Source organism: Pantherophis guttatus, chromosome 8 (genome assembly GCF_059756535.1).
Source record: "Pantherophis guttatus breed Tessera chromosome 8, ASM5975653v1, whole genome shotgun sequence".
NCBI classification, from domain to species: domain Eukaryota; kingdom Metazoa; phylum Chordata; class Lepidosauria; order Squamata; family Colubridae; genus Pantherophis; species Pantherophis guttatus.
Window position 1 is genome coordinate 52915135 of NC_142070.1, and position 12225 is coordinate 52927359.

General features: G+C 39.2%; 1 protein-coding gene across 14 annotated transcripts in view; it reads left to right on the forward strand.

Moving 5' to 3' along the window:
* The window catches only part of NEK1 (NIMA related kinase 1), a 90118-nt gene that overhangs the window by 10544 nt on the left and 67349 nt on the right, over positions 1-12225 (forward strand). For all 14 annotated transcript variants that reach the window (XR_015729221.1, XM_087875136.1, XM_034442667.3 and 11 more), the window contains exons 5-9: positions 2683-2766; positions 4430-4497; positions 4584-4670; positions 6575-6629; positions 7527-7727. Coding sequence is in view for 13 of the 14 variants with exons in the window: in XM_087875136.1 (XP_087731262.1) it covers positions 2683-2766; positions 4430-4497; positions 4584-4670; positions 6575-6629; positions 7527-7727 (495 nt within the window). In the remaining variant the exon portion in view is untranslated. The remainder of the gene's footprint in view (positions 1-2682; positions 2767-4429; positions 4498-4583; positions 4671-6574; positions 6630-7526; positions 7728-12225) is intronic.

Below are 12225 nucleotides of genomic sequence, written 5' to 3' on the forward strand. Positions count from 1 at the left end.
GCGATCTAGATGCGCCAAGTATTAAGTGCGTGATCAAGGAGTACAAGTATGGTCACATCCTTCCTATCCCTGCTTCGCCATAGGTCATCAACAAGCACAATTAATGCCATTACCTGAACCCTGGCCTGAACCCTGACTGGAAAAGGTCCAAATAATCTTCCTCAGAATCCTCTGGAATTAAATCCTGGCTGCGCTCTCCAACGTCTTTCTAAGAAATGGAAATGTGGAGAGTGGATTATATTTGTCTAAGATAGTTAGATCTAGCTATGTTTGCTTGAGTTGGTTACCATCACCTCATCAAAAGCTGAAAAACTGCACATTCCTTCAAAGAAGCTGATACCATGTGGCTTCTAGGTCGCTTTGACAAGTCTAGAAAAATTTGTGTTAAATACAAAATTTGTGTGCTTTGCTTGCTTAGAAAAGAGAAGAGATTGATTCATGAATATGCAAAATAATGTTGAAAAGATACTTAATATTTATTTATTTATTTATTTATTTATTTATTTATTTATTTATTTATTTATTTATTTATTGGTTCGATTTATATGCCGCCCTTCTCTGGAGACTCAGGGCGGCTTATAATGCGTTAAGCAATAGCCTTCATACTTTAGTATATACCTGCTTAGTAGGGCTTTCGGGGCCCCCTAAGCAGTGTTCTTTTTTATACAAAGTCAGTTTATTGCCCCCACAATCCGGGTCCTCATTTTACCTACCTCGAAAGGATGGAAGGCTGAGTCAACCTTGAGCCTGGTGAGATTCGAACTTGCAGTAATTGCAGGCAGCTGGTGCTATTTAACAGCACTTTAGTCACTGACCGTATTTTTAATGACTTCATTAAAAATGGACAAAGTATGAAAAGTCACAACATAGAAAAGAAAGCATAAACACGATCTTGAAAGAACAATAAAAAAGGTTAAAGTTTACCTGTCAGTTGTGTCCAAGGCTAAGGCACAATGCTCCTTTCCGTTTCTTGGCTGAGGGAACCAGCATTGTCCGAAAACATTTTCCATGGTCATGTGGCCAGTATGGCTATATGCCAAAGGTGCACAGGATGCTATACTTCCCACTGAAGTAGTATCTATTAATCTACTTGTATTTGCATGCTTTCAAACTGCTAGATGGGCAAGAGTTGGGGCAAATAACATCTTGTTGCGTGGAGCTTGGGGCTCCAACCCAGGCTGTCAGTTCTCCAGCTGACAAGTTCAGCATCTTTAACCGCTAAGTAAGGCATCAATCAAGAGCCCTGGTAGCGCAGCAGACTAAAGCACTGTTATTAACATCAGCTGCCTGTAATTACTGCAAGTTCAAATCTCACCAGGCTCAAGGTTGACTCAGCTTTCCATCCTTTCTAAGGTAGGTAAAATGAGGACCCAGATTGTGGGGGCAATAAGCTGACTTTGTGTAAAATATACAAAAGTATGAAAGCTATTGCTTAACGCATTGTAAGCCGCCCTGCGTCTTTGGAGAAGGGCGGCATATAAATCAAATTTTTAAAAAATATATATGATAATAATAATAATAATTTATAATAATAATAATTTTATTTCTATACCGCCCTTCTCCCGAAGGACTCAGGGCGGTGTACAGCCTATTTAAAAACACAGAAACAAAAACAAAAACAATATGATGGGTTGCTGATACTCAAATTGATTCTTTCAGTCTTGGTAAATTTGAATACATTTAACAACCACTTGTTGAACAACCATTCAAACATGATAGTTCTGAATGAATGGTACTTATGACTAGTTCTCAAAGTAATTCCGACTTTCTCAGTGTCCCCACTGTCACATGATCATCATTTGCAACCTTCACGGCCAGCTTCTGACAAGCAAAGTCAAAGCCAGCAGTTCATGTGATGTCATACAGCATGAGATTTGCTTAACAGTGGCAACTAGAAGTACTGAAATTGCTGTTACTAAGCAGCACAATCATGTGATATTACACTTTAGGACCATGTTGCTTAGCATCAGACATTCTAGACCCAATTGCTGATAAGTGTAAAAGAAAAAAAACTGGAAACCATGTGATCTTGCCTATGTACGTTGTGCATTCCAATGGCTAGGAACTGTAGATACTGAGCTGTCTTTAGGACAGTTCTTGGCTTCAGATTCGCAGTCAAAAAGACTGCACAAGGAAATAGAGATGGAGAAAGAAGGACAACGGTGATTGATGGTGGTGACTGAATCTAGGGAAAAAATACTTTACTGAGCTACCATATTTGTGGGTCTGATACTATTATAAAGCCTCCACTCTCCTGAAGTTCTGTCAATGAGCAACATACAGTTTTAGGGAAATAAGCAATTTGAAGATGCTTCTGCCTGAATGTTAGCTTGACACTTCTTTTCAAAAGGAAAGAAAAGGAGCTAATGAAGCTGACATTCCCATCTATGGGAATTTCATTCTCTATTACTTTTCCTTATCTTTGAAGAGACAAGGACTCATTATGTTATGAGCACTGGCAGCATTTTGGAATGGTAAGTTTTCGGAGGTTTATAAAAAGGCTCCCATTCCTCACTTATACAGTACTCTGAAATATACTATCGGTGAATTTTTTTCTTTTTGTAAAAAAATTAAAGTAATTTTGAGAGTAGTAAAATAGCATCTCCCTGAGATAAATATTAATTTTAATCTCATACTAAAAATATAATTTTCTAACAAAAAGTAATTTCTTTGTAACTATAGATCATGGATTGGTTTGTACAAATATGTTTAGCACTGAAGCACGTACATGATAGAAAAATTCTGCATCGAGATATAAAATCACAGGTAAGTTACATATAACCATTTTTATGTGGAATTTTAATAAGTATGCTGAAACCTTGTGCTTACAATTATTGATGAAATAAATCAGATCTGAACAATTCTTCAAACTGGAGAGATGGCTTGTTCAAAGCAATAGTTATATTGTTGAAATATAGTATTTCAAAAATGAGATGTACTAAATATCAAGTTCATGGTTTTTCTTCCAACTTCTTTTTATATGTGTAGCTATGAGATTTTAAAGTTCTAGATTTTAAATAAATTATTGTTTCCTCTTATGCCTATTTGCATTAGCAAATTTATTTAAATAAGGTTACAAACAAACCTGTCTTCAACTGCAGGTTTTCAGCAAGTTTTCCAAGTTCATACTTTCAGTTTCATCCACTTCCATGAACAGAAGTGCAGGAGCCTTAAGCTACTTTTAGCTCATAATATGAAACCAAAATTCTAGGCTAGAATGCCTTCTCAAGAACAAGTTGTCCAATAAATGAAAGCTAAATGAGTGTTAAATAATGTAGCTGATGTTTAGTTAGGTTAACAATGTACAGACTATAGTTTTGCTAAGTATTCAAAAGAGGAGCTTTACTAAATATTTTAACATAAACAAAACAAATTGTTAAAACAGATCCTTTGGAGAGCTTGTCAGTTGGCTTCAATTCTGTTCCTGTTTGTGTACATGCACACAATTCCACTGTTAGTAAAGCAGCTATGCATGAAGGTCTATGCAGAGACAGCCTGGGGTGTCTTGAAGCAACTGTTATTTATTTATATCCCATCTCCCACCGTTATTATTTTTACAAATAACTTCCAACAGTTTCTCCTCCTATTTTTCCCTAACAGCAAATCTGTGAGGTGCATTGGGCTGAGAGAAAGTGACTGGTCCAAAGTCACCCAGCTGGACATAGTGGATTGCAGCCTAGTTCTATCATGAATTTAAAAGTTTTATTAATTTAAAACATTTAGTATTTATTTCATCTTATCTTAGATTTTTTCACCCACTCAAGGTTAACTCAGCCTTCCATCCTTCTGAGGTTGGTAAAATGAAGACCCAGATTGTTGGGGGCAATATGCTGACTCTTAAACCAGTTAGAGAGAGCTGTAAAGCACTGTGAAGTCTAACTGCATCTCTCAGAAGGACTACAACTTTTTTTTGAAAATATGCTATTTGTATATTAACTGTTATATGATCGTAGTTAAACAGTTCGATGACTTCTGAAGTTTAATCAAGCATCTTTTTTCTGCTTAGAGACTGATATGCATTTTAAGTCATAAGACTTGATTCTGTGCATTAATTTGCTTCAAAATAAAAGGTTGGAAAATAGCATAGGAAAAATGCAAGCGTGCTTCACTTGTAGAAGTTTGGGACAATTGTTGGATTTGCACTTCACATTATGTAGCCATGTTTGAATACAGCAAAATTGTTTCATTTTCTACAACATATGTTATAAACAATGGATCTTTAAACCACAGTGATTGGCTTAACAGAATACAAGCCAAAACTAAACATTATAAATTTATGTTATCTCCGAATAATATAATGGACATTCAGCCAAGAGTAGTTTCTAACTATTGTAAATTGTAAAGAATTGTAAATTCTGAGTTAAAATCAAATTATTGTGTATATTTTTTTAAAAAAAATAATAGTATTATGTTTTTTCTTCTACTCCAGAATATATTTTTAACCAAAGATGGAACAATACAGTTGGGAGACTTTGGAATAGCTAGAGTTCTGAATAGGTAATCTTAAAACAATCCCCATTGCCTCAATTCTAATAATATTATTAAAATGATTATTTGATTAATATTTTATTTTTTTATTTTAGTACAGTGGAACTTGCTCGAACTTGTATAGGAACACCATATTACTTGTCACCAGAAATCTGTGAGAATAAACCTTACAATAATAAAAGGTAGCATTTAACTATTTTCCTTTGTAATCTGGATAGATACCATGACTTTTTATTGTGCTATCATTTTTTTCAACTTGCTTGTTCTCGTTTAACTTTGATTTATTTTAGTTTTGTAGAGAAATCAGTGTGCTTTTATTTAGTCTTAATATAATAGTTTTTAGATAAAGGAATAAAACTAATTTTTGATTACTAAAAAGCTGTAATATGTAGTTCTGACTCTATAAAGCAGTATATGTTCTACAATTAGAAAACCTAAGTATATAGTAAATATTTTAAAATACCGTTATATATATTTGACAATCAAAATGTCTCCACAAGTAGCCATCTCATTCTGTGTAGTTTACTACGGCACTAACGGATTGGTATTGCTTCAGTAATATAGAATTTTATTTTTTTCTAGAGCCTGAAATAAATGGCCTAGGACAGGGGTCTGCAACCTTAATAGAATAGAATAGAATAGAATTTTTTATTGGCCAAGTGTGATTGGACACACAAGGAATTTGTCTTGGTGTATATGCTCTCTAAGACAAGTTCATCGTGTGTCCAATCACAAAAAGCCATTAAACACTCAAAAGAGCCATTTGGACCCTTTCCCGCAGAAAAAAAAACACACCGGGAGCCACAAAATCTGGGTGGGCGTGGCCAACTTGATGTCACCCACTCCCACCCAATCACATGACCCGCCTAGCCACGCCTACCCAGCCACAAAACCATTCTCTGTCTGTCTCTCCCCCTCTCCCTATCTTCCCCTCTCTCTCCCCCTCTATCTTTCCCCCCTTCTGTATCTCTCTGTATCTCTCTCCCTATCTTCCCCATCTCTCCCCCTCTGTGTATCACTCTGTATGTCTCTCTCTATGTCTCTCTCTTCCCCCCCCCCCCCGGTGTGTGTTTGTGTGTGTGTCTGTCTCTCTCTCTCTCTTGGAAAGCCGTGGCTGGGCCAAGCCAGCAAGCTCTTCTTGGAGCACTTTGCTACTACTTTTATTTCTTCTTTTTCGAAATCCAGGCTGGCTAAGGAAAGATCGCCAGCAGCAGTGGAGGCTTCCCTTCGGGCAACCGTCCTCCTTCCCCCACTCCATCTCCTCTCGCGACCCCCTGGCCAGGTGTGGCTAAGCCAGGAGCATGTGCATGTGTGAGGAGACCCTCCTTAAGTGAGCGGCCGCCTGCCCCACGTGCACCTTTCCTGCACTTCGGTGCTTGCTTGAGGAGGGTCTACCCACACGTGTGCATGCTCCTGGCTCAGCTACAGCCCACCAGGGGGTCAAGAGGAGGAGGGGGAGTAGGGTCGCCCGAAGAGAAGCCTCCGCTGCGGCTGGCGATTGTTCCTCAGCCAGCCTGATTTCCAAAAATATCTAAAAAAATAAAAGGGGCGAGAGGCGGGGCCAGCCAGTGATGGGACAGGGAGCCACAGCAGAGAGCCCAAAGAGCTGCATGCAGCTCTGGAGCCGTGGGTTGCCAACACCTGGCCTAGGAGAAAGTGGAACAGAAGCAGTAAGCAGGCAGATAGTACTTAGATTACAATCTGAATCCATTGTACACTGAGCCACAATTTCTTTATTTAACCATTGAAAGTCAATCAGTAAGTCACAGTGGCTTGGATCACATAAAATGCTATATCATAAGCATGGTTTACACACTACAGGTTGGATTCACTGATAAATCCATGTTCTGTCTTAGTATAGTATAAGGAATCTAATAATTTCTTCCTGTTTACCTAAGTAAACCAAAACAGTATATTTCAACTGTGGCGTTTTTCCATGTTCTCAAACTCATACAACAATCAGATGATATTCCTACAACTGATGAGTATAATATATTCCTGCACAGCTTTTTTTATGGAAGGGACCAAAGACAAAATTGAATTTTTAGCTGCTATTGTAAATGTACTATTTGTTTTTGTTTCTTAGTGACATGTGGGCCCTTGGCTGTGTTCTTTATGAAATGTGTACATTGAAACATGCAGTAAGTTAAAGTTTAATATTCTTAATCACCTATTCTGAGCATTTGTATCCCTTGCTGATAATATTTTTGGTAATTGGGTATTGGAGAAGAAATAAATAATTGCCTTAGTTATTTTATCTATGTTCTCAGTTGTCATGACAAATAATATTTTGCTTTAACAATATAAATAATGTGTTTTTATATAATCTTACATTCTTACATAAAAAGCTATTGTACTTTATACATATGTTGGATCACTTGAATGTCCAAACACAGCTGGTACTATTTGAGGGTTCAGATCCCACGTTTAGATGCTTTGAATAATATTGTAAAGAAAAGGTCACAAAATGTGAGATTATAGTTAGCAATGTTAAGATTTAAGTTAACCATTTATACTCATTAATCCTTCATTCATCAACTTTTCAGCATAAATTAACATGTTTAACATTTATTAATATGTCAAGTTCCTTCTTCCTTACAGTAATTTGCACTACTTAAGTATGTTTACTGAGATAAATCCTAGTTTCAGTGTGTCAATTTTTTGTATAAATATAACCTTGAAATAATTGTGTGGAGCCTGTTTTATTAGTTTATATTTGCAAACTGCATTCTTTATATTTCTGAATCACTGTGAGAGGTGAATCACCTCCATATTTGTGAAAAAATACAGAATATGATGAAAACTACAGAACAAAATGATTGATCAGGTTTTTTTATTTAATCTAATCTAGATTAGTTCTTCTAAAAATTCCCAGTTTATACATATAATATGCAAATATTGAAAAAAATATTTGTGAAAGTTTCCTGTTGGGTGAAAAAAGTTAATATCTTGAAATATATTTTAAAGTAACTTAAGGATATCACTAAGTATACTTAACAGCATTGCTATTATCCAATAAATTCTACTTTTCTCTCTAGTTTGAAGCTGGTAATATGAAAAATTTAGTTCTCAAAATAATCTCTGGATCATTTCCTCCTGTTTCTACACGTTATTCCCATGAACTTCGGAGTCTGATTTCACAGTTATTTAAAAGAAATCCAAGAGATCGACCATCTGTCAACTCCATATTGGAGAAAATGTTTATAGTTAAACGCATTGAAAAATTTCTTACACCACAGGTACGTATTTGAACCTTTATGTCTAGGCAGTGAGTTCAAAAGTCCATTTTAAATTTTTTGCTTCCAAGAACCATTAAAAATTCCTTTATCAGTGATTATATCAATTATTATTCTATTTCATAAAATGTTTAAAGATATAGTGAAAACAGGCATTTTTTCCCTCCAGACCAAGAGGAAAAGCCTCCATTTATGATAGCCAGGGGAAAAATGGAAAATGTTAAAGCCTCAGGCAAATAGAAATAAACTAAATAGAGAATTCCATCAACAAGGAAGAAAGGGCAAGGAAAGATATGTCAACCAATAATGTCAACAAATAGAAGGAAAAAAGGGAGAAAAGTTGAAAGGAAAGTTTTATAGCAAATAGAAAACTGCATGAGAACTTTGTAAAATCCTTATGAAAGCCAGTTTGGTTAGTGTTTAAGGTAGAGGACTAGAAGCAGGGAAATCAAATTTTTGGCCAGGTCTAGACACAGCCTATAGTTGGCCTCTTCAGTTAAAGATGAAGAAGTGAAGGTAGTAGGTAGATTTGATTATTGCCTAAGAAACAATAAAGATGAATGGAAAAGTAGAAGAGAACCCAGAAAGATGATGGAAAGGTAGAAGAATAATTCTAGATGGGAAAGGAATGATGAGTATTTCAATGACATTAATATAGTTAAAGTAATAGTTTTTTTCTAGTGGTGATGTACAACTAAGAAAACTAGATATTGAGAAGGAGTGAGAGAAGGACATACTGAGAGAACTGTGGACTGGTAGAAGAATCAGCTAGTCTTGGACTAAATAAAATCTGTTACCTTGAGGTAATGATCAGCAAGCAGAAGCTTGCATATTTTGGGCAAATGAGATCAGCAGGTGTGGGATTAGAAAAGCCTATGCCTGGCAAATGGAGGAAAGTAGAAAAAGGGAAAGAAAACTAATACAATGAATAAATGGAATTTAAGATTAGAATTTCCTCAGCTATGACCATTAGAAATCAAGCTGACAAAACATTAGCCATACAATCACTGAAAATCGAACTTGGTTTAATAATACTTTACTTTACTTTTACTTTACTTTTATTTGATTTATATACCGCCCTACTCCCGAAGGACTCAGGGCAGTGAACAGCCAACAATAAAATACATACATACAAAATTTAAAAGCAGAAATAAAATCGAATTAAATAGTTTGGCCCAGACAGATTAAAAAACCCCAATCAATTTAAAACAAATTAAACTTTGAATATTAAAAATATTAAAAAATTATTTTAAAAGAGGGAGAAAGTTAGGCCAAGCCCGCCTGGTGGAATAAAAAGGTCTTAAGAGTGCGGCGAAAGGTGCGCAGATACGGGATCCTCTGTATCTCTGAGGGGTGCTCGTTCCAGATAGTAGATGCCCCCACAGAGAAGGCTCTCCCCCTGGGGGCTGCCAGTCGACATTGCTTGGCCGATGGCACCCGGAGGAGCCCCTCTCTATGAGAGCGTACCGGCCAGTGGGAGGCTATTGGTGGTAGTAGGTGGTCCCGCAAGTACCCAGGTCCTAAGCCATGGAGCACTTTAAAGGTGGTGACCAAAACCTTGAAGCGCACCCGGAAGACCACCGGGAGCCAGTGCAGCTCGCGCAGGAGGGGTGTTACATGGGAACGCCATGTCGCTCCCATTACCACCTGCGCGGCCGCACTCTGCGCCAGTTGGAGCCTCCGGGTGCTCCTCAAGGGGAGCCCCATGTAGAGAGCGTTACAATAGTTCAGGCGGGAGGTGACGAGGGCATGAGTGACCGTGCGTAAGGAATCCCAATCCAGAAAGGGACGCAACTGGCGGATCAGGCGAACCTGATGAAAAATCCTCCCGGTCACGACCGTCAAGTGCTCTTCTAAAGACAGCCGTGAATCCAGGAGGACGCCCAAGTTGCGTGCCCTCTCCGTGGGGGCCAATGATTCGCCCCCAATAGTCAGTGATGGCACCAACTGACTATATCGGGACGTCAGAAACCACAGCCACTCAGTCTTGGATGGGTTGAGCCTGAGCCTATTCCTCCCCATCCAGATCCACACGGCCTCCAGGCACCGGGACATCACTTCAAGGGCATCCTTGGGGTGGTCTGGGGTGGAGATGTACAGCTGGGTGTCATCAGCGTACTGATGGTACTTCACCCTGAAACCACGGATGATCTCGCCCAGCGGCTTCACATAAATGTTGAACAGGAGGGGCGAGAGGACCGACCCTTGTGGCACCCCGCATATGAGGAGCCTCGGGGTCGACCTCTGCCCCCCTGTCAACACAGACTGTGACTGGTCAGAGAGAAAGGAGGAGAACCACTGCAACACAGTGCCTCCCACCCCTAACTCTTCCAACCGGTGCAGCATGATATCATGGTCAATGGTATCAAAAGCCGCTGAGAGATCTAACAGGACCAGGACAGAGGAGCACCCCCTGTCCTGAGCCCTCCAGAGATCATCTACCAACGACCAATGCCATTTCCGTGCTGTACCCGGGCCTGAAGCCCAACTGGAACGGATCCAGATACGTTGTTTCATCCAGGTGCTGGGGGAATTGTTGTGCAACCACGCTCTCAACAACCTTCACCACAAAGCAAAGGTTGGAGACCGGACAATAGTTTACCAACATTGCCGGGTCCAGGGAAGGCTTCTTGAGGAGGGGCCTCACCACCGCCTCTTTCAAGGCGGCGGGAAAGTCACCCTCACCCAACGAAGCATTTATAATCCCCTGGAGCCATCCTCGTGTCACTTCCCGGGAAGCCAGCACTAACCAGGAAGGTCACGGGTCCAATAAACAAGTGGTCGCGTTCAGTCTTCCCAGAATCCTGTCCACGTCCTCAGGGGTCACAGGATCAAACTCATCCCAGATAACATTCTCAAGACCTGCCTCAGTCCCTCCCCCTGAGACTACCCAGTCGGAGTCCAGATCTTCCCGAATCTGAGTGATTTTGTCATACAGATACTGAGCAAAATCCTCGGCTCTACCCTCCAAGGGGTCCTCCCGCGCTTCCTGGTGGAGCAGGGAACGGGTCACCCTAAAGAGGGTGGCCGGGCGGTTATCTGATGACGCAATAAGAGCAGCAAAATAACTAAATTTCGCTGCTTTTATCGCCACTAGGTAATTCCTAATATGGGATCTTACTAGTGTTCGGTCGGATTCAGAAAGACTGGCCCTCCAACTACTCTCTAGGCGTCTTCCGGCGCTTCAACTCACTCAGCTCCTTGGTGAACCAAGGAGCCAATTGAGATTGGCGTCGGGTCAGAGGCCGCAAAGGCACGACCCGATCCAGAGCTCCAGCAGCCGCCCTATCACAGGTGGCCACTAGGTCTCAGTCGAGGCATGTGCCAGAGCCTCAGGAAATGGCCCAAGTTCCATCTGGAACCTGTCAGGTTCCATGAGGTGCCTGGGGCGGAACCATCTTACCGGCTCAGCCTCCCTGCTAATACCAACTAATTACAGAATATGCTGAATTACTATTGAGTTTAATAATTTCAAATTTAAATTTTATTTCAACATTTTGCCTAAGGTTTTGAAAAGCTGTTACAATTGCTACTATGTAGTCATGTAGTCATGTCATATGTGGAAGTAACCTTGATTCTTAATTTTGACTCAAATATTTATGGAGTCCTTGGTGTTCTCTGAGCTTGATTGCTTGCTTGTTTTATTACTCAACTAGGTAATACCTTCACAGTTCAAGCCTGAGTTTACTCTTATATACTCTTCTACTAGAACCAAATATTTACTTGAAGCCAACTTTTTCCAGCCTAGTTGCCTTCTAGGTTATTGAATTACAGTTTGAATAACCATTAGCTAGTGGCATCCTGAGAGTTTATTTTATTATTTATTTTATTATTTATTTATTTGTCAAGAATGTATTAGGTAATAAGTATAAACATAGATTGGATACATAAAATAGATACAAATAGAGGAAACATTAGGATAGGGACGGTAGGCATGCTGATGCTCTTATGCACACCCCTTACAGACCTTTTAGGAATGGGGTGAGGTCAACAGTAGACAGGTTAAAATTTTGTGGGGTTTGGGAGGAAACCACAGTCAGGTAGTTCATTCCAGGCATTGACCACTCTGTTGCTGAAGTCATATTTTCTGCAATCGAGTTTGGAGCGGTTCACTTTAAGTTTGTATCTATTGTGTGCTATTGTATCTATTGTATTGTTGTGGTTGAAGCTGATGTAGTCATTGACTGGTTACAGCTGATGTGGCAAATTTTGGAATATTTTAAGTCCAGTTCAAAACTCAATATCTTCAAAAAACACATGGAGTTCTTATTAAGTATCAGTATGGCAAGTTTGCATGTGTAGAATTTCTGCCTAAATATTCCAGTTTTTAGAGACATAATCGTCTTTGAATCAGGCTGTGGGCTCTTTAATAAGAGACTTTATAATTTGTTTATATATTAGGTTTATATTTTGTCAAGATTATAAAGTGGCATAGAATAGCATTTCATACTGCCCATTTTTCTTCACAGATACAGGTTCAAGAGGTAGAGTGAATTGAGAG